Here is a 27,974-nt window from a genome sequence, read left to right on the forward strand (position 1 = left end):
ATCTCCATTTTCGGGGGAGGAAAACGCCGTTTCAGTGTGGATGGAGGGTTAATTCAAAGAGAAAAAGCTTCGGTCACAGATTTATCCGGTCTAGAGTGGACGTAGCCTCAGGGGATAAAGCCTGCATGTATTTTAACCAATCTATCTCACAATTTGTACACCTCTACGAGATCGCCCCTCATTCTATTATGCTCTGGGCAATAAAGTCCTAACCTATTCAACCTGTCCCTATATCTCAGATAATTTAGATATACTGCAAACTGTCCTCTCATCAAAACCATTAATTACTGTAGATTGTGAATAACTGGAGTTTCAGCACTGCTCCCAATGGCATTCCACATGATATAACCTTGCAAACTGAATAGGATTCATTTATTCCCACTGTTTTCTGTCCGTTAACAAAAATATGCAGACATCAGCATATGCCAGTTCTCATTTTGTTTAAAAACCTCTTGAGAGGATTCTTAATAGTTTATTGAGTCCAAGCACACTACATCCATTGGTTCTCCAGCCCCTTATCCATCGTGCAGATGAAGACACTAACATTTCTGCCAAATGTAATTCCCTTTCATAAACCCACATTGAATCTTTCTCATCCTTAGTACCCAAATGCCATCGAGCTACTTCTTTGCAATAGATTCTAGCACATTCTCGGCTCCTAATGTCGGCATCCGCAGGCACTCTGTGTCTTAAGAAGGGGGCAAGGAAGCAAAAAGGAAATTATAGGCCTGTTAGCTTGACATCGGTGGGTGGCAAGTTGTTGGAGTCGATTGTCAAGGATGAGGTTACAGAGTACCTGGAGGCATATAACAAGATAGGCAGAACTCAGCATGGATTCCTTAAAGGAAAATCCTGCCTGACAAACCTATTACAAATTTTTTGAGGAAATTACCAGTAGGCTAGACAAGGGACATGCAGTGGATGTTGTATCTTTTGATTTTCAAAAGGCCTTTGACAAGGTGCCACACATGAGGCTACTTAACAAGATAAGAGTCCATGGAATTACGGGAAAGTTACATACGTGTTAAAGCGTTGGGTGATTGGCAGGAAACAGAGAGTGGAAATAAAGGGATCCTATTCTGGTTGGCTGCCGGTTACCAGTGGTGTTCCACAGGGGTCCATGTTGGGGCCGCTTCTTTTTACATTGTACATCAACGATTTGGATTATGGAATAGATGGCTTTGTGGCCAACTTTGCTGACGATACAAAGTTAGGTGGAAGGGTTGGTAGTGCTGAGGAAATGCAGAGTCTGCAGAGAGATTTGGATAGATTGGAAGAATGGGCAGAGAAGTGGCAAATGAAATACAATGTTGGAAAGTGTATGGTTATGCACTTTGGCAAAAGAAATAAATGGGCAGACTATTGTTTAAATAGGGAAAGAATTCAAAGTTCTGAGATGCAACGGGACTTGGGAGTCCTCATACAGGATACCCTTAAGGTTAACCTCCAGGTTGAGTCGGTGGTGAAGAAGGCAAATGCAATGCTGGCATTCATTTCTAGAGGAATAGAGTATAGGAGCAGGGATGTGATGTTGAGGCTCTATAAGGCACTGGTGAGACCTCACTTGGAGTACTGTGGGCAGTTTTGGTCTCCTTATTTAAGAAAGGATGTGCTGACGTTGGAGAGGGTACAGAGAAGATTCACTGGAATGATTCCAGGAATGAGAGGGTTAACATATGAGGAATGTTTGTCCGCTCTTCGACTGTATTCCTTGGAGTTTAGAAGAATGAGGGGAGACCTGATAGAAACATTTCGAATGTTGAAAGGCATGGACAGAGTGGATGTGGCAAAGTTGTTTCCCATGATGGGGAAGTCTAGTACGAGAGGGCATGACTTAAGGATTGAAGGGCGCCCATTCAGAACAGAAATGCGAAGAAATTTTTTTTAGTCAGAGGGTGGTGAATCTATGGAATTTGTTGCCACAGGCAGCTGTGAAGACCAAGTCATTGGGTGTATGTAAGGCAGAGATTGATAGGTATCTGAGTAGCCAGGGCATCAAAGGTTATGGTGAGAAGGCGGGGGAGTGGGACTAAATGGGAGAATGGATTAGCTCATGATAAAATGGCGAAGCAGACTCAATGGGTCGAATGGCTGACTTCTGCTCCTTTGTCTTATGGTCTTACAGTCTGTAGCTCTCCGTTTCTCGTTCTCTCCACTCTTCTGTCTTAAACTCCCAAGATCACATTTGTTTCCTTCCAATCTGTACAAACCATTCTAGAAAATACAGAATTTTGGAAAACAACATGCATCCCCTCCCCCCCATTTCCACCACTTTCATATCTGTGGGATGTGAGGTTTCTGAAATTAGATAGGTGAACTGCCAGCACTGATAGCAACATATGAATATCATCCAATAGCTATTACAGATATGTGGTTTAAGGGTGACCGACACTAGGTGCTCAGTATTCCAGACTGGAGTTGTCCAAGCTAAACTGGGGGAAAAAAAAACTAAGAGACAGGTTAGTAGATGAACAATGGCAGTTAATCAAATAGCCAGCTTACAACACTCAGCAGGTATTTTTGCCCAACTAGAAAGGAGCACAATGTGTGGTTATCAAAGAAGGTTTCGATAATGTTAAATTGAAAGTGGCAAGAGCTTTTGGTAGGCCAGAGGACCCACCAGCAAAAGACTAAAAATTCGTAAGAGAGAAAATTGATTTTGAGAGAAAACTTATGTGCAATACGGCGAATCAATAATGAGAAACAAAGAAAAGGCAAATAAATTAAATTAATTTTGCACCAGTCTTCAGCATAGACAGCGCTGCAAATGTCTCCAAAGTAACAGATGGGGTTAATTTCAAATAACATCAAGTACTTGTAAATAGCTCAGTCACAAGGTATGGAGTATCAGAGAACCTCAGGGAACTGAAGGTGGAAATATCACTGGGACTCAATAGATTGGATCTAAGGGTTTTAAAGGAAGCAGTTGCAGTGATAGTAGTCCCAGTCCTGATGAAGGGTCTCGGCCTGAAAAGTCCACTGTTTACTCTTTTCCACAGATGCTGCCTGGCTTGCTGACCTTCTCCAGCATTTTGTTGCTGTGTGAGTAGTCTCATTGGTCGAATTTTTCAAAACTTACTAAGTCACGAATGATGCCGGAAGCTTGCATAATGTGACTGCTTTGTTCAAAAAGGGAAGAAGACAGAAGGCAGGGAAGTAAAGGTCAGTTAACAACAACTATTTGTAAGATACTAGTTAATGATCAAAGAAGAACTAAGAAACCATATATGAAAGATGAATAAAACTAGTCAAAGAGTTTTATGAAAGGTAAATCACGTTTGATAAATTGGTTTGAATTCTTTGAAGATGTGACTGAGGAAGTTAATCATGGAGAATCTGTAGATGTAATTTAATTAGGTTTCGAAAAGGCATTTGACATGGTGCTACATGAAAGGGTCATGGTTAAATTAAGAGTCTAAGGTATTGAAAGAAGTGCATTAGCATGAATTGAAAACTGGCTGTCACATAGAAAACAGAGTTGGAATAAGTCCTTTTTCAGGTTGAAAGATTGCAACCAATGGATACTCCAGGGATGGATATTTGGCCTACTAATGCTCACTATCCACATTAAGGGTATGTTATGATAAGGATGTTATTGGGTGATTGGGCAAAAACCTGACAAATGATGTGTAATAGAAACCAGAGAAAAACTACAGCACAGAAACAGGCCTTTTGGCCCTTCTTGGCCATTTTCTGCCTAGTCTCACTGACCTGCACATGGACCATATCGCTTCATACACCTCCCATCCATGTATCTGTCCAATTTATTCTTAAATGTTAAAAAAGAACCCGCATTTACCACCTCGTCTGGCAGCTCATTCCATACTCTCACCACTCGCTGTGTGAAGAACCCCCCCCAATGTTCCCTTTAAACTTTTCCCCCCTCACCCTTAACCCATGTCCTCTGGTTTTTTTTCTCCCCTTGCCTCAGTGGAAAAAGCCTGCTTGCACTCTGTCTACACCCATCATAATTTTATATACCTCTATCAAATCTCCCCTCATTCTTCTACGCTCCAGGGAATAAAGTCCTAACCTATTCAACCTTTCTCTGTAACTCAGTTTCTCAAGTCCCGGCAACATCCTTGTAAACCTTCTCTGCACTCTTTCAACCTTATTTATATCCTTCCTGTAATTTGGTGACCAAAACTGAACACAATACTCCAGATTCGGCCTCACCAATGCCTTATACAACCTCATCATAACATTCCAGCTCTTATACTCAATACTTTGATTAATAAAGGCCAATGTACCAAAAGCTCTCTTTAAGACCCTATCTACCTGTGATGCCACTTTTAGGGAATTTTGTATCTGTATTCCCAGATCCCTCTGTTCTACTGCACTCCTCAGTGCCTTACCATTAACCCTGTATGTTCTACCTTGGTTTGTTCTTCCAATGTGCAATACTTCACACTTGTCTGTATTAAACTCCATCTGCCATTTTTTAGCCCATTTTTCCAGCTGGTCCAAGTCCCTCTGCAGGCTCTGAAAACCTTCCTCACTGTTTACTACACCTCTAATCTCTGTATCATCAGCAAATTTGCTGATCCAATTTACCACATTATCATCCAGATCATTGATATAGATGACAAATAACAATGGACCCAGCACTGATCCCTGTGGCACACCACTAGTCACAGGCCTCCACTCGGAGAAGCAATTCTCTACTACCACTCTTTGGCTTCTACCATTGAGCCAATGTCTAATCCAATTTACCACCTCTCCATGTATACCTAGCAACTGAATTTTCCTAACTAACCTCCCATGCGGGACCTTGTCAAAGGCCTTACTGAAGTCCATGTAGACAATATCCACTGCCTTCCCTTCATCCACTTTCCTGGTAACCTCCTCAAAAAACTCCAATAGATTGGTCAAACATGACCTACCACACACAAAGCCATGCTGTTGTAATGTAGGTGAGCATGAGGTCACACACTCAGCAAAACGAATCAGAAGGTGGACTATTATCTAAATGGAGAGAGACCACAAGTGAGAGAATACAGAGGGATCAAGGTGTTCTAGTGCATGAATTACAAAGAGTTAACAAACAGGTCTAACAAGAAGTAGGCAAATGACATGATGGCCTTTATTGCAGAGTGTTGGAGTTTAAGAATAAGATCTCCTACTATCTCTTCTTTCAGTTAGTCCTGACGAAGGGTCTTGGCCCAAAACATCGACTGTACCTCTTCCTATAGATGCTGCCTGACCCTGCTGCGTTCACCAGCAATTTTTATGTGTGTTGCTCAAAAGAACTATAATTGGCCCAATCAAGCAAAGCATTAAGAAAGTAATTTTGAATTATCTGGCTGGCAGGTGAAAATATTCAACATGAGCAAAGAAGCTTTATTTAAAAAAATGTTTACAGGATATGAATGTTGCTGGAAATGGCCCTGAACTGAGGAAGCAGTTAGAAGTCAACCAGTCAAATGGGGCTGCAACGACATATCAACAAGACCAGATGTGAATCAGAGATTTACTTCCCTGGAGGACATTAGAGAAACCAGGTGTTTTGTTTTCACACAATCCAATAGTTTCATGGTTACCTCTACTAAAACTAGATTTTCTTTTACTTTCCAAGTTTACTTAATTGCTTTGAATTTTAATTTCCCAGCTGCCTCACTGGTTTTGGAAGGTGGGTATCTAACCAATGGGCCAACAGCATAGCCACCGTACTATCATTACTGCTTCCTGCAACTTTACTACGGTTTATTCCTACAAAAATTATGTAATTTATTAAAGGCAGCAAACTGTGTATTCCTCACTGATGTTGCCCATGAGATTACTTTGGGTAGTTTAAAAGGGGAGACAGGTGAGAGTAGCAACATCTATATGGTTAACAGGCACCAGGTGTCTACTTATAATTAACTCACCAGCAGGTTGACAGATTCAATAACATCGAGAAACACTTCATTCTTGCGATATTTAATCCCCTCTGATCTCCAAGACACTGCATTGGTAACTGTTGCTGGTGGGCGAGGAGCCCCTGTGTCTAGTTTGTGACCTTCTTGAGTGATGTACCTAAGAATGGAATGAAGAAAAGTTGGAGCCGGCCAACTGTAGTAGACCAAGCATGAGAAATTCAAATATGTAACCTGTAGATAACCCAAGTATCAAAACTTAACATGCACTAATTGTGAGAAGGATGGAAAATTATGGAGAAGGAATCAGAACAGTACAGTTCAGTCCACTGATTGTGCTGGTTCTGTACAAGAACAATGCAGCTGGTCCCCGTGCTTATTGTCCTGCAATTTTACTTTTGTCTGTTGGGGGGTGGCATCCATCATTAAGGAACCTCACTATCTAGGATATGTCTTCTTCTTGTTACTGCCATCAGGGAAGAGATACAGGAGCCTGAAGACGGACAATCAATATTTTAAGGACAACTTTTTCCCCTTTGTCAATGTATTGCTGAACAGTCCATGAAACCATGAACATTACCTCTCTATTCCTTGTTTGTACTATTTATTAATTTTTACATTGTTACTAGCAATTTATGTCTTGCATTGTATTGCTGCCACAAAATTTTATGACTACTCTCAGTAACAATAAATCTGATTCTGATTCAATTAATGATCCAACTCCCTGACAAAGACATCATCAAATTAGGCTCCACCACTCGTGTGCAATGTTGCATTCTGAAGCCCATCTCTTGTACTTCTCCTCATATTAACGTTATATTTTTGTAAACTGGTTCTGGTCTCTCCCATCAACCACGACATCTTTCTACGGGCTGTATTATTTTGAACATTCCCAGCATATCTCCCCTCAATTTTCTCATTCAAGGAGAACTAAATTCTCTATCTACACCATAGTATAATTATTCAGTAAACATTAGCTGTATTTCCTCCAAAGTCATCTTTCCTAAAGTGTGTGACCAGAAATGAACAGAATATTTATGCGTGTCACCAGAACTTCTTTGCTTTTTACTCTACGTATAAAGCCCCAGGATTGCCTCAAGCATGTCTAAACCACTTTCACTACTTCCCCTAAAATCCTCAAAGAATTATGCATATGTGCAGCCAGATTTCTCTATTCTTCAGTGTCTTTACCACTCTACACACTTTGCTATATTACCTTCTTCATTCAGAGGAACATCACAGGCTATCTTCTCTGAAACGAACCTGTACACCATAACATGTCTTCTGTCCCCAATTTCTTATCCATGCTGCCACTGTCCCACCTCCTATATTGATCATTTCTTTCTTTACTTTCTGGCTTTTGTTGACGAACATTGACCAAGCAGCTGCCCATATGACCAGCACCAACCACACGTAGCAGAATCCCTTTAATTTAAAAGCTGTATTTCAGACTACAGGTCCTACAAAGAAACACAAATCTTACAACAAGTAAGAGAGAAAATTTGGGAGCTGATCAAATATGACAATTGGATCTGCAACATTAAAGCAACCCAACACCGGTTTTGAAACCAGTTTACACTGACGGGCTGTGCCCAAGGATATTTAAAAACTCACCAGCAAACTTCAAACTTGTGCAATGGGTTACTCCTGGTCCACTAGTCTGCATGCACACAATTGCACCTAGTGACTGAACAACTGTAACCAGTATCCTATGGCTGCATCCTGTATTACCACAGGAAGAACTGCAGCAACTTTCCATTACTTCCTTGCAACAGCTCCTATACATCTAAATTACAGCTTCTAAAAAGAGGACAAGGGGAATAAATACAATGGACAGCAGTATATATTTCTTTCAAATTATGTATCATCTTGTTATACATTATCACTCACTATCCACAATTTTAAAAAAACAGAATTCACACCTTAACAAAACCACAGGATTAGCTTCACAAGGATCACTGCAATTTAAGATAGTGAATCACCACACCCTCCCAAGGTCGTCAAAGATGCACCTCAATTGTTTGGCTGGCAGCAATACCCACAGAGTCACTATAGTCAAGATGGAGGAAAGTGGGACATAAGGCCAATGAGACACTTAAACAATTCAGAGTTCTCTGACTATGTGGGTGGTCAGCAAAATGCACTAAGTTAGATATGAACTGCAGCCAAACAGCTTTTCTATAGCAGCACCACATAGCACAGAAGAAATTCCTACATTTCATTCATATTCATAATTATTGTTATTGGCGAGCAGCATTTGTTTTAGACGACGCTGAGTCATCAAATAAAATCACCATTGTAATATTAGCAGTAAGCAGAACAGCAATAGTCAGATGAAGTAAAGATAACTAGAGCAGAGAGAACAAAATAAGCTGAAAATCTTAATGACAGCCAAGTTATCTGGTTTCACTGGCAGTCTGGGTAGTGAAAACAGGAAGGTGCTTTCTTCCTTTAAGACATTCCACATTTAACCTCCTTGCCAAGTTATTAATGGAAATGAGAGAGAAAGATTGGCTACATGCTGAGGTTTTCAAATTACAATTTTCCTATTACAGACATAGAATAAACGTGACACTTTCTGGCACAGCTCATCCATCAGCTCAAGGAAAATGAAAAACAGCAGGACCCTCCAGCTTGTACCATCATTCAAAATTATGCTCAATACTAATCCACGTACAAGTTTGTGACCCAAGCCTGCAAAATTCTATTGATCAGTTTTGAACAAGTTTGGTTCTGGGGCATCCACTCCTTTCTGCAATATAGAATTTCCAAAGATTCTCAAGCTTCCATGCAAACCTTTCCTCATCTCAGTGCTAAATGACTAACAGCTTATCTTGTGGCCATGCGGTGGAGTTACTGACTTTCCAGTGAGGGAAAAAAATATTTCAACATTCCCATTTCAACAAGATTTTAAATTCATTTTTCATAGGAATTTCTCTTTATTTTTAAAACTGGTTCCCCCTCATTTAACCTGATTATATAAAATATTTTTATGAACATGTAATAATTTCAAAATTTGTTACTTCCTTTGCATTGTAAGTTTTTAATACCTTCTTTCCTTGTCATTAATAAACTCATAACATGTTTGGCTAATTAATATCAGGTTAACATACTTTCTTCTCTCCTTATCTGAAGAAGGGTTACATCTGGTTTAATATTTCTACGATCACCACAGATGGACACACTATCTACAGTCACCCCTATTTGTATTCTGGAAACCTGGCTGTTAAACTGAGAGGATTTAGCAAAGTTTTGTCTCCTTGATACATGCTTCTTACTAATATTAATTATTTTAATGTCCTCTTTAGCTAGTCAATGGTAAATAGAAAACTCCACGATATTGATAGCAGAATACCTGATAATGGTAATGTCATCAATCTTCAAGAAGTGATGCTTAAACTCTTAAAGATGGTCATTGCCTTGCTACTTTCTACTCCATGTTTGACCAAAGTATGGACATTTTAGGAGTTTCAAATGGAACTGAACACTGCAGTCAATCCCATTTAACCTTATTATTAGATTAGATTTAACTTCATTGTCATTGTGCCAAGTACACATACAAAGCCAATGAAATGCATTTAGCATCGAACCAGAAATGCAAATAGTGTTATTTACAAAATAACTGCGAATAAAAAGTAAGTGCTACAGCACACAAATATAAAAGTACTGAGACAGTACAATACGGATGCAATGCTGCTTAGCGCTGTGATGTGAGGTTCAGCAGGGTCACAGCCTCAGGGAAGAAGCTCTTCCTGTGCCTGCTGGTGCGGGAACGGAGGCTCCTGTAGCACCTACCAATTGGGAGGAGAGTAAAAAGTCCATGGTTAGGGTGAGATGCATCCTTGATAATGCTTTTTGCCCTGCCCAGGCAGCATTTATGGTAGATATTCTCAATGGTGGGCAATTGGGTGCCGATAATCCACTGGGCAGTTTTCACCACACGCTGGAGTGCTTTGCGGTCCGATATGGGACAAATGTCATACCACACTGAGATGCAGTTGGTGAGTATGCTCTCAATGGGACAGCAGTAAAAGTCAGTCAGTATCCTGGGACAGAGGTGAGCTTTCTTGATGCTCCGCAGGAAATAAAGGCGCTGTTGCGCCTTTTTGATCAGGATGGAGGAGTTCAGGGACCAGGTGAAATCCTCAGAAGTGTGGACACCAAGGAATTTGAAGCTTGATACACACTCCACTACAGTTCCGTTGATGTAGATGGGGACGAGAGTGCGGTCCCTAGCATGCCTGAAGTCCACAATGATCTCCTTGGTCTTCTGGGTGTTAATGGCCAGGTTGTTGTCGGCACACCACGTGGCCAGGTGCTGGACCTCGTCCCTATAGGCCATCTCATCATCCCCTCTGATCAGGACAACCACCGTGGTGTCTGCGAACTTGATTATGGAGTTAGAATCATGTACAGGAATGCAACCATAGGTGAAAAGGGAGTACAGAAGAGGGCTCAGCACACAGCCCTGAGGCACGCCGGTGTTCAGGGTGAGATTGGAGGAGAGGTTGTCTAACTTAACTGATTGGAGTCGGTTAGTCAGGAAGTCCAAGGTCCAATTGCAGAGGGATGAGCTGCTACCAAGCTGATGAAGTTTGGCGATCAGCTTGGAGGGGATCACAGTATTGAATGCCGAATTAAAGTCAATGAACAGCATTCTGATGTAAGAGCTGAGGCTGTCCAGCTGCGTCAGGGCAGAGTGAAGTGCCGTGGAGATGGCGTCCTCTGTTGACCTGTTGGTGCGATAGGCAAATTGATGGGGGTCCAGGATAATGGGCAGACAGGATTTCAGATGTGATAGAACCAGTCTCTCAAAGCACTTTGCAATGATGGGGGTGAGTGCAACTGGGCGGAAGTCATTCAGGCCCGTGGCAGTGGAATGCTTCGGCACTGGCATGATGGTGGAACAGTGATCACTGGTGAAGCAGTTAGTGACCTAGCTCAGGATGCTGCCTTGAGGAATTACTACAACAATGATTAATCTTTAACATATGAAATGAGGTAGAGGCCATGTAACCCCTCAAATCTCACAGATGATCTGACTTTTGGGCTCAGTATCATTTTCCATCAGATTCTAATAAACCTTGCAATCCACAATTGTAACCTATGTGAGATTTGAATATATTTAATGTCTTAAAATCCATAGTCCTTGGGGGTATTCTAAATATTCACCACTAGAAACCAAATACTTATTTTGACAATGTCCTTAAACTCCAATTTCTTCAAGGAATTTCTTCCATTATTCCAATGTGTCATCTCAATTAAATCCATTTGAGAAATGCACCCTGCACAGCAAAGCTTCCAATTTCTTCAACTAAAAATTCTTATCCACTCTAATCAGCAGGAATCAGTTCCTACACTTCAGCTTTCATCCTTTGCCCTACATCTCGGACCATAAAAGAACATCATGATCCCAATTTACACCCTACCAGCTTCCAAATTCGATTAATCATAATCATTTTTGACAGCTCTGAATGCACCGCTAAATTATCACATTTGAAAATACCCTATTCTCCGCAAAATGCTCTTCAGCCTCACTCTTCAGTCCTGACGAAGAGTCTCGGCCCGAAACGTCAACTGTACCTCTTCCTAGAGATGCTGCCTGGCCTGCTGCTTTCCACCAGCATTTTGTGAGTGTTGCTTGAATTTCCAGTACCTGCAGATTTTCTCGTGTTCAGCCGAACGTACCTCCTTTAGATACATCTTCCTTTGTACATTCCCTCTGTCTTATTCTCCAGGGCTCCAAACCAACATCTTCATAGAACGTAGAAATCTACAGCACATTACAAGCTTTTGGCCCACATTGTTATGCCGACCATGTAATCTACTCTAGAAGTTGCCTAGAGCCAGGCCTAATGAAAGCCTGAGGAACAAATTCACTTTCAATTCAGTGTTCAACAATTTTAGAAGATGATTTGTCTGTTCCTACTTTCTGATCCTCTGCACCCATCTTGTGTTTATTTATCTTAGTGTCACCCCCATTACCTGACCCCTTCATTCCTATTGTCATTGAATTACTCCGGCCTTCCAACACACTCCTTTATCCTTTCCACACCTCCTCATGACACACTACTCTCATTTTGTTTCCAACTCTAATGAAAGCTTTTCAATCTAAAACTATAATTACTTATCTACACACAGAAGCAACTTGTTGCACTAGTTATTGCCTGCATTTTCTGCCTCTAAGAAGAATATTTATTTCAAGGTAAACCTTAACAGGTTTACCTGCCTTCAGCCATTTTCTACAGGCTTTGGCACATTAACATACTGAAGTGCTGAACCTCAGCTGAGAGCTGTCTGTTGGCTGTTGCATTATTCAAATCAATCACTTTGACAGAGAATTTAACACCTCTGGTGCTGGGTCTGGGAAATTACCTCAAGAACATTGATCTCCTTGATCTAATATTTTTAAATCTATTTTCAAATACATCATTTTAAACCAATGTTAAAAGATGAAGACAACTTCAAATAAACTTCACAGACATTCAGCACAAAAAGGGACCACTTACATTCCAGTTTTTGCTATCATGAAGACAAGCCCTAAAATAAAACTGGAAATACTCAGCAGGTTACGCTGCACCCGTGGGAAGAGGAACAGTTTCAGGTTGAAGGCACTTGTCTGAACTGGGAAGGAGAACAAAAAATAAGTGTGTTGAGTCCTGGAGTGGTGGGAAGAAGTGATATCTCTAGGTAAAAAACTGGGTGGTCATGAGGATAATATATCAACAAGTTTATCTGGTCAATGGGTGAAAGGAAATGCAGTGAAAATGCAAAGCATGAAAACGTGCTTGGCAGGTCAGGCTGGGAATGTTTTCAACTCCTCAAGGAGGGGAAAATAAAAATCAAGCCACTGTTTCCATTTCCAATTCCCATTCCCTGGTCCAACATCCTCATTCGACATCATGATCATCTGAAAACCCTCCACTTCTTCCTGGAACAGAGGCTCAGCCGGTTCCTCCCCATCACACACTCTGCCTGAACTTGTTCTTAGTTTAAACAGCAATTCTATTCCCTTTCACCAGATCTAAGGTGTCACTATGGGCCTTCATATTGCCCAAGCTACACCTGTCTTATTGTGGGATAGGTAGAATTAGACTTTGTTCCAGTACATTGATGGCTGCATTTGGTTGCCTCCTGTACTCCTGCAGGACTCAATAATTTCATTAATTGAGCTGTTACCAATCTTCACCCTGCAATTTCCCATTCATGGTCAATCTAACTCTTTTCTTCTTTCTGAATTTATCAGTCTTCATTTCAGGAGATAGGCTAGCTATTAACATCCATAACAAGCCTACTGACTTCCACAGTTATCTCAACTATCCTAGATCCTTCTCAGCTTTTGTCCCTTGTTCTTTCCCCTCCTTTCAGCATTTAGGAGAATTTGTTCTCTTTGAAATGCCCTGGACTACGCTTCCATTTCCACCAACATCCACGCCCCCCCCACCCGTTTTGGCACTTTCTTAGCAATCACGGGTGATGTAACACTTAATATATTAATCTCCTCCCTTCTTACCATTCTGGGACCCACTCTTTCCAAGTGAAGCAGCAATTCACTTGCACTCCTAGTCCAGCATACTACATTTGTCATAGTAGCGTGGTCTCCTCCGCAGAAGAAATCAGGTGATCCCTTTGCTGAACACCTTTGTTCAGTCTGCAGGGTGACTGTAAGCTTCCCATTCCCCACCCCATCCCCCCTCTGACCCATCAGCCTGTGACCCCCTGCACTGTTACAAAGAGGTCTGATGCAAGCTTGACCAACAACACCTCATCTTCCGTCTGGGCAGACTGCAGCCTTCTGGACAAAATAATGAATTCTATAAATTCAGGTAACTTGATTTTTTTTTGAAATATATAAATCGGACGTCCATTGGCGATATTGGCTCAGTTTGTTTTTGACTCTTTTCTGCAGGAATGGAGAACATGTTCCCAATTGGTCAGGCTGGAGATCTTCCTGCTCTGCATTTCAGCAAAACTGAAAAACTCTGAGAACGAGAGCACAAAGGATTGTGATAAAAAAGGAGGAATAAAATAGGAACCCATTAGTTATCTGGTCACACAGAAATCACCAACCAGCTGAAAAAACAAATATATTTTAACTGAAATTATTAGAAATAATTGGCCAGTATTATTTACCCTCGAGCATGATTTCTTACAGGACCCCCTACTTACTCCTGTAAGATCTTGCTGTCAGTCGTTTGTGGGTAACCAAAGTCCATTAACTCATCAAGCAGCTCATAGATTATAACAAAGTTATCACGAATACTTTCTTCTTCTAGCTCCTTAAAATACTCAGAAAATACCTGGAAAGAGAACAGAATTATCACTGACAATGTCCTTCCCTCAAAGTGCAAGCTCAAAGATATTGATAAAGCTCCACCAAATTTCATACAGAATGAGAGGATCTAAAAGTATTTTCATAAACACAAAAGATTTTGCAGATGCTTGAAATCCAGAGCTACACACAGATGCTGCCTGCCTTGCTGAGCTCCTCAAGAACTTTAGGTGTTGCGTTTTCATAAGCCAAAGTTTCCAACTTTCCAAGGCCATTCTAAATGAAAATGGAGGAAAAGTAGATGCAGTCAAGTTGAAAACACGTAGTCTGCAAATGCTGGAAATCCAAAACACACTCAAAATGCTGGAGGAACTCAGCGGATCAGGCAGCATCTATGGAAATTAATAAACAGTCAATGTTTATCAGGACTGAAAAGGAAGGGGAAAGACATCAGAATAAAAAGGTGGGGGGGGCGAGGAGAAAGAGGTTAGCTCGAAAGTGATAGGTGAAGCCAGGTGAGTGGAAAACCTAAAGGGCTGGAGGAGGAGGAATCTGGTTGGAGAGGAGAGTAGACCACAGGAGAAAAGGGAGGTGGGCACTCTGGGGGAAATGATAGGCAGGTGAGAAAAGGTAAAAAGGCCAGAATGGGGAATAGAGGAAGAGGGAAGGAGAAGGGATTTTTTTTTAAACCAAAAAGAGAAATCGATGTTCATGGAATCAGCTTGGAGGCTACCTAGACGGAATATAAGGCGTTGCTCCTCCATCCTGAGATATCCTCATCTTGGCACAAGGCCATGGACCAACTTGTCAGAAGAGGAACGGGAATCAGAATTAAAATGTTAGGCCACCAAGAAGTTTTGCTTTTGGCAGTTGGAGAGAGGATCTTGACAAAGCAGTCCCCCAATTTATAACGGGTCTCACCAATGTACAGGAGGCCGCATCAGGAGATAAAGATACATCTAGCTGTAGGATGGAAGTTGCAGAGGATGATGTGTTAGATGTGGAGGCTCACAGGGTGGTAGGCAAGGACAAGAGAGATTCTTATCACTGTCAAGGTGCCGTGAAGAAGTGGGTGAGCTTGGATGTTCAGGAAATGGAGGAGATGGGGGTAAGGGCAGCATCAATAGTAGAGAGAGGAAAACCTCATTCTTTGGAGGAGGAATTTCTGATGGATGGAAGGAGTTGCTCGACACCGTTAATGTCCTGGAAAGGAAAGCCGCACCCTGGGAACAGATGTGGTGGAGGTGAAAGAACTGAGTAAAGGAAATAGCATTTTTACAGGAGATAGGATGGGAAGAGGTAGTCAAAATAACTATGGAAATTGTTAAGTTTATAAAAGATGTTGGACAACCGTTTTTTTCCCCCAGAGAGATCAAGAAAAGGAAGGGAGGTGTCAGAGATGAACCAAGTGAATTTAAGGGTAGGGTAGAAGTTAGAAGCAAAGTTGATGAAATTCTCAAGCTCAGCATGTTGCATAAAGCAGCACCAATGTAGTCATCAATGTAGCAGAGGAACAGTTGGGGAGTATTACTGGGGAAGGCTTGGAACATGGACTATGTAGCCAACAAAAAGGCAGGCATAGCTAGGGCCCACAGCTACACTGAGTCTGGAGAAAATGCAGGAGCTGAAGGAAAAATTAATGAGGGTGAGGACCAGTTTTGCCAGACAGAGGAGGGATATGGTGGAGGGAAATTGGTTGGTTCTTTTGATTAGAAAGAAGCGGAGAGTTTTGAGGCCTTCTTGATGGGGAAATAGAAGTGTATAGGGACTCAATATCCATGATGAAAATGAGGCAGTCAAGACCAGGGAACTGAAAGTTACTGAGGAGATCGAGGGGATGAGAAGTATCACAGGTGTAGATAGAAAGGGAATGAACCAAGGGGGATAGAATGGAATCAAAGTATGAGGACACCTTCAGTAGGGCAGGAGCAGGGAGAGACAATAAACCTACCTTGACAGTCAGGTTTGTGGATCTTGGGTAGGAGGTAGAAGTGAGCAGTGTGTGGTGGGAGTTTGGTGGCAGTGGATGGGAGTTCTCTAGAGTTGATGTGGTTAGTGATTGTGTTGGAGAGATTTCGGATGGTCCGGAGTGGGGTCCTCATCAAGTGGTAGCTACGAAGGGGTGTCTGAGAGTTGCCACCCAGCCACAGCAAGGTAAGCAAGGTAATGGTCAGCACCCCCTTTATCTACAAGTTTGATGGCAAAATTGGGATTGGTGTGTAGAGAATGAAGGCCGGTGCATCCAGAGGGGGGGAAGGTTCAACGAAGTGGGAGGAGTGTTGAAGTTGAGGTTGATGTCTTGTTGGCAATTCGAGATGAAAAAGATCCAGAGCAGGCAGAAAACCAGATTGGGGTGTCAGTGCGGGGTTGTGAAATTCTTGCCAAAGAAGTGGACACCGAAACAGAGGCGACGGAAGAAGAGCTCAATGACGTGACGGGCACAAAATTTACTGAGGTGGGGCAAAGGATGACAAAGATAAGACCCTTGTTAAAGAGAGCACGTTTTGTCGCAAAAAGGGGAAGTCGGGAAGCCAGAGGGAATGGTGAAGACACAGCAAGGATGAGAGCTGAGATCAGAGCGGGAAGGGAATTGGTGGTTGGGGAGAGGAGGGCTGGGGTGTTTATGGAAAGTAGGATGGGAGGAAGATGGAGGTTCTGACGACCCAAGAACTGAGAGTGGAGTCTGACAGTGCAGCAAGTCCACTGCTAGCGTTAGAGGTTTGAGTTTAAGAACCACTTACACGCTGATGGTCTAGTGGATCATCAAGGCAGAGCTGCATCTGCTCCATCAGGTGGATACAAAAAAAAACCCACCGCACCATTTCAAAGAGCAAAGCTGTTCCTGGAGTCTAATCCTTATAGTCTGTGAAAGCTTGTTGAACAGCAGTGACTACACTTGAAGAGATTCATTTACTGCTTTGGGATGTCATGGCTTCAAAAATGGCATATATAAATGCAAATACTATTTTCTTTTCTAGCATTCCACCCTTGATTGTGCTGACAAGTTTCTGCATACGTGCCACATGCATTCACAATCAAGAATCTTTAGCTACAAAGAAAAGGCCCACAAATTCGTTTAGATCTGATACAAGAGCAGAAAGTCACTGAACTACACTGAGCTAGTCAATCTCAGAAATAAGTTTGTTGATATACTGAACTGGGGAAGGTGGATTTTGAGGGTGGTGGTTGGGAAGATAGAAAGAATATATGACTGAACCCAGAAATGGGGTCTAGAAGAGAAAAGAAGAAACCCAATGTTCTTACCTGAACTACCTTATAGAGAAAAGCGAACACCAGTGAAACACATGCATTCTTCTTGGAGGTTGCAACAACTGCACATAGATTAAGGTCAATCTGTTAAAATGGACAGCTCTAAATTTTTATTAGCGTGCTACTGTAGGTGGGCTAGGTTAGCAATGAACCCAAGTTAGCTAAAATACAACAGAACTACAATTAATTGTCATATTGAAGTCTGGTGAATAATTAAGTTCTCAAAAGTTTGGTCTTCAGTGACAGTGCTACTTACTGGCATTATGAAATATGATACCCGTGGCAAACTTGAACCATGTTATGTTTGTGATGCTGCTCAATGGTGAAAAAGGTTTACCAACTAAGTTTGACTAGCATCAATGAGCATACAACAGCTGCTGGTTAGTATCTCCCAACCTTTGAAGAAATAATAAAGAAATCAAATACAGGTGTCCCCCGCTTTTCGAACGTTCGCTTTACGAAATCTCACTGTTACGAAAGACGTACATTAGTTCCCTATTTTCGCTTTCAGAAGGTGTTTTCACTGTTGCGAAAAAAAAGTAGTGCACGATAAAAAAAATCAGCGCACAATAAAAGGCAGCGTGCGCCCCGAGCAGCCGCTCTCCCCCGGATTCGGAACTGCATTCTAGCCAGCGTTGCTTAAACATGTGTCTGTGAGCAGCCGTTTGCAAGATGAGTTCTATGGTATCGGAAAAGCCGAAAACAGCTCGTAAGGGTGTTACACTTAGCGTAAAACTAGACATAATTAAGCGTTTTGATCATGGTGAACGAAGTTAGGCCAAAGTGAGTTTGGCTTGTGGAAGCTGACGAAGATAGAAACATAGAAACATAGAAAATAGGTGCAGGAGTAGGCCATTCGGCCCTTCGAGCCTGCACCGCCATTTATTATGATCATGGCTGATCATCCAACTCAGAACCCCGCCCCAGCCTTCCCTCCATACCCCCTGACCCCCGTAGCCACAAGGGCCATATCTAACTCCCTCTTAAATATAGCCAATGAACTGGCCTCAACTGTTTCCTGTGGCAGAGAATTCCACAGATTCACCACTCTCTGTGTGAAGAAGTTTTTCCTAATCTTGGTCCTAAAAGGCTTCCCCTCTATCCTCAAACTGTGGCCCCTCGTTCTGGACTTCCCCAACATCAGGAACAATCTTCCTGCATCTAGCCTGTCCAATCCCTTTAGGATTTTAATCAGATCCCCCCTCAATCTTCTAAATTCCAACGAGTACAAGCCCAGTTCATCCAGTCTTTCTTCATTTGAAAGTCCTGCCATCCCAGGAATCAATCTGGTGAACCTTCTTTGTACTCCCTCTATGGCAAGGATGTCTTTCCTCAGATTAGGGGACCAAAACTGCACACAATACTCCAGGTGTGGTCTCACCAAGGCCTTGTACAACTGCAGTAGTACCTCCCTGCTCCTGTACTCGAATCCTCTCGCTATAAATGCCAGCATACCATTCGCTTTTTTCACTGCCTGCTGTACCTGCATGCCCACTTTCAATGACTGGTGTATAATGACACCCAGGTCTCGTTGCACCTCGGCCTGAAACGTCGACTGCGCCTCTTCCTATAGATGCTGCCTGGCCTGCTGCGTTCACCAGCAACTTTGATGTATGTTGCTTATTCAGATAATAATCTGTTTTCCTATTTTTGCCACCAAAGTGGATAACTTCACATTTATCCACATTAAATTGCATCTGCCATGAATTTGCCCACTCACCCAACCTATCCAAGTCACTCTGCATCCTCTTAGCATCCTCCTCACAGCTAACACTGCCACCCAGCTTCGTGTCATCCGCAAACTTGGAGATGCTGCATTTAATTCCCTCATCCAAGTCATTAATATATATTGTAAACAACTGGGGTCCCAGCACTGAGCCTTGCGGTACCCCACTAGTCACCGCCTGCCATTCTGAAAACGTCCCATTTATTCCCACTCTTTGCTTCCTGTCTGCTAACCAATTCTCCATCCACATCAATACCTTACCCCCAATACCGTGTGCTTTAAGTTTGCACACTAATCTCCTGTGTGGGACCTTGTCAAAAGCCTTTTGAAAATCCAAATATACCACATCCACTGGTTCTCCCCTATCCACTCTACTGGTTACATCCTCAAAAAATTCTGAGATTCGTCGGACATGATTTTCCTTTCACAAATCCATGCTGACTTTGTCCGATGATTTCACCGCTTTCCAAATGTGCTGTTATCACATCTTTGATAACTGACTCCAGCAGTTTCCCCACCACCGACGTTAGGCTAACCGGTCTATAATTCCGTGGTTTCTCTCTCCCTCCTTTTTTAAAAAGTGGGGTTACATTAGCCACCCTCCAATCCTCAGGAACTAGTCCAGAATCTAACGAGTTTTGAAAAATTATCACTAATGCATCCACTATTTCTTGGGCTACTTCCTTAAGCACTCTAGGATGCAGACTATCTGGCCCTGGGGATTTATCTGCCTTCAATCCCTTCAATTTACCTAACACCACTTCCCTACTAACAAGTATTTCGCTCAGTTCCTCCATCTCACTGGACCCTCTGTCCCCTACTATTTCTGGAAGATTATTTATGTCCTCCTTAGTGAAGACAGAACCAAAGTAATTATTCAATTGGTCTGCCATGTCCTTGCTCCCCATAATCAATTCACCTGTTTCTGTCTACAGGGGACCTACATTTGTCTTTACCAGTCTTTTCCTTTTTACATATCTATAAAAGCTTTTACCGTCAGTTTTTACGTTCCCCGCCAGTTTTCTCTCATAATCTTTTTTCCCCTTCCCAATTAAGCCCTTTGTCCTCTTCTGCTGAACTCTGAATTTCTCCCAGTCCTCAGGTGAGCCACTTTCTCTGGCTAATTTGTATGCTTCTTCTTTGGAATTGATACTATCCCTAATTTCTCTTGTCAGCCACGGGTGCACTACCTTCCTTGATGAACAATTGTTGTAGTTCATCCATGCAACCTTTAAATGCTTGCCATTGCATATCCACCGTCAATCTTTTAAGTGTCATTTGCCAATCTATCTTAGCTAATTCACGTCTCATACCTTCAAAGTTACCCCTCTTTAAGTTCAGAACCTTTGTTTCTGAATTAACTATGTCACTCTCCATCTTAATGAAGAATTCCACCATATTATGGTCACTCTTACCCAAGGGGCCTCTCACGACAAGATTGCTAATTAACCCTTCCACATTGCTCAAAACCCAGTCCAGAATAGCCTGCTCTCTAGTTGGTTCCTCGACATGTTGATTCAAAAAACCATCCCGCATACATTCCAAGAAAACCTCTTCCTCAGCACCTTTACCAATTTGGTTCACCCAATCTACATGTAGATTGAAGTCACCCATTATAACTGCTGTTCCTTTATTGCACACATTTCTAATTTCCTGTTTAATACCATCTCCGACCTCACTACTACTGTTAGGTGGCCTGTACACAACTCCCACCAGCGTCTTCTGCCCCTTAGTGTTACGCAGCTCTACCCATATCAATTCCACATCTTCAAGATGATGTTGAAGAGGTTTTGGCATCCCATGACCAAGAACTGATAGATTAAGAGCTTATGCAATAGGAAGAAGAAAGGATAACAATCGAAACCAAATGCAGTAGCGAACTGAACGTGAAGCAACTGCGTGAGATTTTCGCTGCAATGATAAAGTACAACTTTAATTTTGAAAGGCTACATAGTGCTATGTGGATATGTGCAGGATGGTTTGAGTCCTTACAAAGAATTGTATGATAGAAAAATGTGCGAGGCTCAGCAGTCAAGCAAGCCTTCCACATCAGCCACAGCAGATGAAGAACTTCGACATCGAGGCAGGCAGTCATAGGAGAAGATGCTCTAATGGAAACAGACGACACCCCAGTGTCCCACCACCCCAACCCCCGGGCCACGGACAGATACTGATTCGCGGAGAATGCAGCGGTAACCGGGAGGCACACAGCACATCTTTAAGAAAAAAGCCGAAAGAAACATGATAATTAATTAGGTGCCACCTGACACGTAACTGTCGGCCCAGATCAGAGATAACGCAATCGGAAATCGGCACTGATCTGGGTCGACAATTACGTGCCGAGCGGCACCTAATTAATTAGCATGTTTATTTCGGCTTTTTTTCTTAAAAATGTGTAGGGTGCCTCCCTGCTACCGCTGCATGCTTCGCGGCAATGTATCGGTTGGCGGCCTGGAGGGTGGGAGGCCACTGCACCACCCAAACTGCGACAACTCAGTCTAACATATCATCATCAGTGTGATCGGCGCTGAACCAATTCCAGTAAGTGATACTACACTGTACATACATTATTTCTACTTTATATAGGCTATGTATTTTTATGTGTTATTTGGTATGATTTGGCAGCTTCATAGCTTAAAGGTTACTGGAGAGCACTTGCGCTGTGTTTTTGCCAACAGCGCTTGCTGAGATTTTCTGCCGACGGCGCTTGCGCGAGATTTTCACTACGGAGAACAGTGCAGTAATAATTGTGGAAAAGTATTTCTACTTTATATAGGCTGGGTATGTATCGTATCATTCCTGCTTTTACTATATGTTACTGTTATTTTAGGTTTCGTGTGTTATTTGGCATGATTTGGTAGGTTATTTTTGGATCTGCGAACGCTCACAAAATTTTCCCATATAAATAAATGGTAATTGCTTCTTCGCTTTACATTTCGGCTTACAAACTGTTTCATAGGAATGCTCTACCTTCGGATGGCGGGGGAAACCTGTAATTGAAAAGTAGGTAACAGACATCCCATTGCATTAAAGGAGCTATCCATCAATGATGTGGTAAATAAGAGTGCTGATGGATGTTATCAATATGAGCTTACAGAAAGTAACAAGGGTTGACAGGTATGATCATTATTGTTCCTATGAAACATTAGATGTTCCCTGCTACATTAACCTAGAAGCCCAAACAAATATTACAGAATCAAGAGCTTCAGTCACGTCATGTTAACCAACAATTTTACATACAGTTGACTGAATAAATTTTGGGGGGTGAGGATGGGCGGGGAGGAGTTGAGGACTCATGATCTTGAAACTGAAAGATTGTTACACAACCCCCTCAGGCCCACAAATGTACTTATGAGAATGAAATCTCTAGTCTGCTGTTTCCCTGTAGGTTTAAAAGCTAGTTGACTATCCTCTAAGATGACCCAGCAGACTAATTAGTTCAAATGCAATTAACAGAGGATGGTCATGCAGTCTTCATCAAGGACATAAAGCCTCAAATGTCACTACTGAACTCGGTGCAATAATACAAATAGAAAGTTGTTTAACTAGCAGGAAGATAGATAATTGGACTGGAGAGAAGTTTCCTATCCATTTCCCCGGGGTTACTACTAGGACCATCACTTTCTTAATATATTTTAATAATTTTAACACTGTGCTATCTAAATAACAATTTTCAGATGAAGGTTTTGTGAACTGAGGACAATCATGAACTTCAAGATGACACACTGGGAATAGGTAAACAGGTGACAAAATCAATTCAATGTAGATAAATGAAAAATATTAATTTCTGTGGGGTAAAATAAGAGGCCATATAAACCAATGGATATGACGTTCAAGGGCACTGAGATTCAAGATTGTTTAATGTCATTTCCAGTACACAAGTGTAAAGGAGAACAAAATAATTGTTACTCCGGATCTGATGCAGCACAAAAAAAAGACAAGATAAAGAACATGATAACAAAAAAACACAATAAATACAAGTACATAGGATAGCTTATATACATAGATTGATTGCAAGGCCACAAAGTGACGCTAGGCATAGGAATCCCTGTACACAAGTCACTCCAACAAGAAATGATAAAGTAGTGGTGGTATGGGATGTGATGGGGTGAATTAGTGGTTGGTGGCATTGATCAGCATTACTACCTGGGGAAAGTAACTGTTTTTGAATTCGGTGGTCCTGGCATAGATGCTACATAGCCTCCTCCCAGACAGGAGTGAGCCAAACAGCCCATGCACAGGGTAGGTGATGTTGCTGGCCTTTTTCTGGCACTTGTTTGTATCTACGTGCTTAATAGCAGGTAGTCTGGTATCAGTGATAAGTTGGGCAGTTTAGATTACCTATTGTAGAGCCTTCTTGTCTGCCACAGTGCAGTCCCCATACCATGCAGTGAAGCAGAATGTTCGGACACAGTCTGCTGCACATCTTTAGAAGGACATGAGTATTGATATACATAGTCCAGCTCTTTTGAACTTCCTCACAAGGAAGAGATGTTGGTGAGGTTTCTTGATTGTGTAGAATATGTTTGGGACCATGAGAGGTTGTACAAGATTGGCACTCCCAGGAGATTGAAAGTGCTTGCAGTTTCCACTTCTGTTGCACAGATGCAAAGAGGAGTGGGAGGGTCCAAGTTCTCTTGCAATCAATAACATCTAATTTGCCTTGTTCACACTGAGGAAGAAGTTATTTGCCTGGCACCAGGGCTTGAGCTCTTCCACTTCCTCTCTGTAGGCTGCCGTATTGTTGGTGATAAGCCCCACCACTGACATGTCATAGGTAAACTTGAAAATGTGATTACTCAGGTGTTTGGCCAAGCACTCATGTGTGAGCAGTGTACTCAGCACATAGCCCTGGGGGCACCCGTGTTGATGATGATGACGAGGGAGGAGCAGCTATGCATCCTGACTCTGAGGTCTGTTGATTAGGAAGTCCAACACACAGTTGCACGGTGGTGTATTTAGACCGAGGAGCAGGAGTTTGTTCACCAAAGTCTGTGGGACAATAGAGCTGAATGCCAAACTGAAATCCAGAAACAGCATTTTGATGTGCGTCCTTGCTTTGTAAGTGTGTCAGGGCCAGGTGTATGACAGACACTATGGCATTTATTGTAGAGCAATTCTGTTGCTAAGGATATCAGTGAGTGTCCAGTGTGGCAGGAATGGAGCTTTTGATGTGTGCCATTATCAGCCATTTATAACACTTCATGACGACTGGCGTCAGTGCTACCAAGTGGTAGTCATTTAGTTCTGAAGGTGTAGTCTTTGGTACAGGGATGATGGTGGCTGAGTTGAAGCGTGTGGGGACAGCAGCCTGGATGAATGAAGTGTTGAAGATGTTCACAAAGACATCAGTGAGCTGGTATGCACATTCCCCAAGAACACAGCCTGGGAAGTTGTCTGGCCCAGCCACCTTACAGGGGTTGACTCTCTGCAAAGTTCTTTTCAATTCTGCTGCTGTTACAGTGAGAAGGGTGGAAGGGTCTGTGTGATCTGGGTGGGTTCCATGAGCATAGATTCTTAAAAACATTAAGGCAGGTTAACAAAAGGATTAAAAGTGGCACATGGGATCCTTGACTTAAACATGAAGGCAGATAAAACAAAAGAAAGGAATTCATAATGAATTCATAAAACATTGCTGCAGCCACAACTGGAGTATAGATGAACTGCATGCCAAATTGAACACAAGCCCTGATGATAACAACTTTGTCATTGTTTGACTCTCTTAACCTTGAAAGCTGGCAAAAAGCCTGCTGTGTGAGATGACCATAATTAACTGCTATGCTTCTTATGGAAATATAGTCAATTCAAGTTTAATAGTCATTCAGTCATACGTGAATATCCAAGAATACAACCAAAGGAAAAGTTGTTACTCCAGAACCAAGGTGCAAAACACAGCACAAAACATATATAGCACATACAAGACAGCAAGTACATACGATATCATTAAAATACAGTCACATGAAAAATATTTAGTCCAAGACACTGAGCCCATGAATATTATAGCCGTCTGCAGTTGAACACAAACTGGACTGTCATCTGTTGAGCAAACACTAAAGGATTACGCTGACTCCAACTTGGACACCCACCACTCGGGTGGAGCACACTGACTCCAGCTCTCTCTCCTGGGCAGCTGCAAACAGGCAACAATGCAGCCCGAGATCTAGTCTTTGCCACGACTGAGGCCATGCAGTTCCCCTACCATCCTCCAATAAATCAATGAATAAGACTTAGAACATTCCACATTCACAACATCCAACAGGGTCTTGTGATCACAAGAGAAGTGACTAAAATGATCACTTGCTGTTAAACTACACAATGCTTTTGTGCACCGACAGCTCTCTGACGATCCACACCAAGCCCAGTTCCTCTGCCAATGGGTAATCCACTGACTGGGTAGACCTGCAGCACTCCAAGTTCTCAATATCCAGCAAGGTCTTGTGATTGTAAAACATACACCTCTGGTTGGCCCCATAGAATCTTACCGGATAATTATGAAACAGAATGTAATTTCTTACTCTTAATTCCCATCCTATTAAAATATCTTGCTCTTGAACTTATGTCTGTCGCCACACTATTCCTCCCAGCTTAAAATCTCTCTGTACACATCCACAAATTTCACATCTCTTAGAAAATGCTCTAATCTTTGCATCGTGTTAGGTGTCCACGATGGATGACCTCACTCAGGCTGAGCTCCACCTGACACATTTCAGCCTTTAACCCATTCTTTCAATATTGTTTCCAACATTTTGGTTCTGTGTATACAGCTTGAAGTGCTGTTTAACTTAATGTTGGCAGTAAGTTTAGATAAGTGGCACTATTTCTCTGTCCACATAACTTTTCAAAACTGTGTGCCAAGCAGTTAGCCCATTACAGCTGCCTTGGCCAATCCCTTACCTCCATCCCTCAACACCAAGTCCCTCAAGACTTGAATTGATCTGGACAGTTTACATTGCCAAATGTGGCTGATGACAGAATTGTTTTAGCTTCTCACTACTATAGGATTATCTCCAAATGCAAAGATAACCACAACATTGCAAAACATAGGAGCAGAATAAGGCATTCGTCCATTCAAGTCTGCTCCACCATATTAATCAACCTCTATTTTAAATATACCCAATGACTTGGCCTCCACAGTCACCCATGGCAATGAATTCCACAGATTCACCACCCTCTGGCTAAAGAAATTCCCCCTCCTCGCTGTTCTAAAGCAACATCCTTCTGTTCTGAGGCTGGGCCCTCGGTCCTAGACTCCCACACAATTAGAATCACATAATCCTCTCCACATTCACTCTATCTGGACCTTTCAATATTCAATAAGTTTCAATGAGATAAATACATAGAACAGGAACAGGACCTTCAACTCTCAACATTATGCCAAACCAAATAAATTAATAATCAAATGGGCAACTAAACGAATCCCTTATGCCTACACAATGTCCATATCCTTCAATTTCTCTCATATTCATGTACCCATCTAAACTTCTCTTAAATGTTCCAAATGTATCGATCTGCCTCTACCTCCAACCACCCTGTTTAAAAAACGTGTCCCTCACATCTCCTTTGAAATTACCCTTAAATGCATGCCCTCTGGTAAGAGACATTTCAACCCTGGGAAAAAGGTACTGTCTGTCTATTCTATCTATACCTCTCATAGTCTTATTATCCTCTATCAGATCTCCCCTCAGCCTCTATTGCTACAGAGAAAAGAACCCAAGTTTGTCCCACTTCTTGTTATAACACATGCTGTCTAATCCAGGCATCTTCCTGATAAATTTTTTCCTGTACCCTCTCCAAATCCTTGACATCCTTCCTATAATGGGGTGAACAGAACTGTATGTAATACTCCAGGTGTGGCCTAACTCTAGAGTTCTATAAAATTGCAACGTAATGTCCTGACTTTAGAACTCATTGTCTCAACTAATAAATGCGAGCATGCCATATGCCTTCTGAACTACCCCATCAACTTGTGTAGCCACTTTCAGGGAACCACCAACTTGGATCCCAAGATCCATCTGCTCAACAACTGTTAACGGTCATGCCCTTAATAGCATATTGTCTTCACCTGTCAGTTTCCATCCATATCTGTAACTTATCTATATCATGCTGCATTCTATGTCAGTCATCTACACTATCCACAACTCACCAATCTTTATATCAGCTTCAACCTTACTAACCCACCCATCTATACTTTCATCCCAGTCATTTATATACATTACAAATAGCAGAGGTCCCAGATCCTTTTACAGTATGGGAATCTCAGCCAATATGTGGAAAGTTAAAATCACTTACTACAACAACCTTATGTTTCCTGCAACAGTCTGCAATCTCTCTGCAAATATGTTCCTCTAAATCCTTTGGACTGTTGGGTGGTCAGCAGTAATGTGGTCATACCTTTCTTATTTCTCAGTTCCACCCATAGCACCTCACATGCCATGACATTTTTCCTGACTAGTAACACCACCTTTCCTCCTTTAATCCCTCCCGCTGATCTAAGACAATGAGATCCCGGAATATTGAGTTGCCTGTCCTGCAACCAAGTCTCACTAATGGCTATAATATCATAATTCTTGGTGTTGATCCATGCTCTGAGCTCATCTACCTTTTCTACAATACTTCTTGCATTGAAAAATATGCAGTGCAGGACATTATTCACACCATGCTCAAGTTTTTGGTTCCTGCATTTGCCTGAGGTCTCAACAACTTCAGTCTCCACAAGCTCTCCACTAACCATTCTGGCACTCTGCTTCCCATTTCCCCACAACTCTAGTTTAAACCCCACTGTGTAGCACTAGCAAACGTTCCTGCTAGGATACTACTCCCCTTTGAGTTCAGGTGCAAACAGTCTCTTTCT

The 27,974-nt window shown here is 42.1% G+C and overlaps 1 protein-coding gene across 1 annotated transcript in view; it reads right to left on the reverse strand.

Annotated features, from left to right (window-relative positions):
• LOC134337585 (AP-1 complex subunit mu-1) overlaps positions 1-27,974 on the reverse strand; it is a 142,633-nt gene that overhangs the window by 88,004 nt on the left and 26,655 nt on the right. The window contains exons 3-5 of the mRNA XM_063032734.1: positions 17,392-17,459; positions 14,025-14,155; positions 5,868-6,015 (exon numbers count right to left, since the gene is read on the reverse strand). Coding sequence (XP_062888804.1) covers positions 5,868-6,015; positions 14,025-14,155; positions 17,392-17,459 — 347 coding nt within the window. The remainder of the gene's footprint in view (positions 1-5,867; positions 6,016-14,024; positions 14,156-17,391; positions 17,460-27,974) is intronic.

This window comes from Mobula hypostoma, chromosome 24 (genome assembly GCF_963921235.1).
Source record: "Mobula hypostoma chromosome 24, sMobHyp1.1, whole genome shotgun sequence".
In the NCBI taxonomy this organism is placed as follows: Eukaryota; Metazoa; Chordata; class Chondrichthyes; order Myliobatiformes; family Myliobatidae; genus Mobula; species Mobula hypostoma.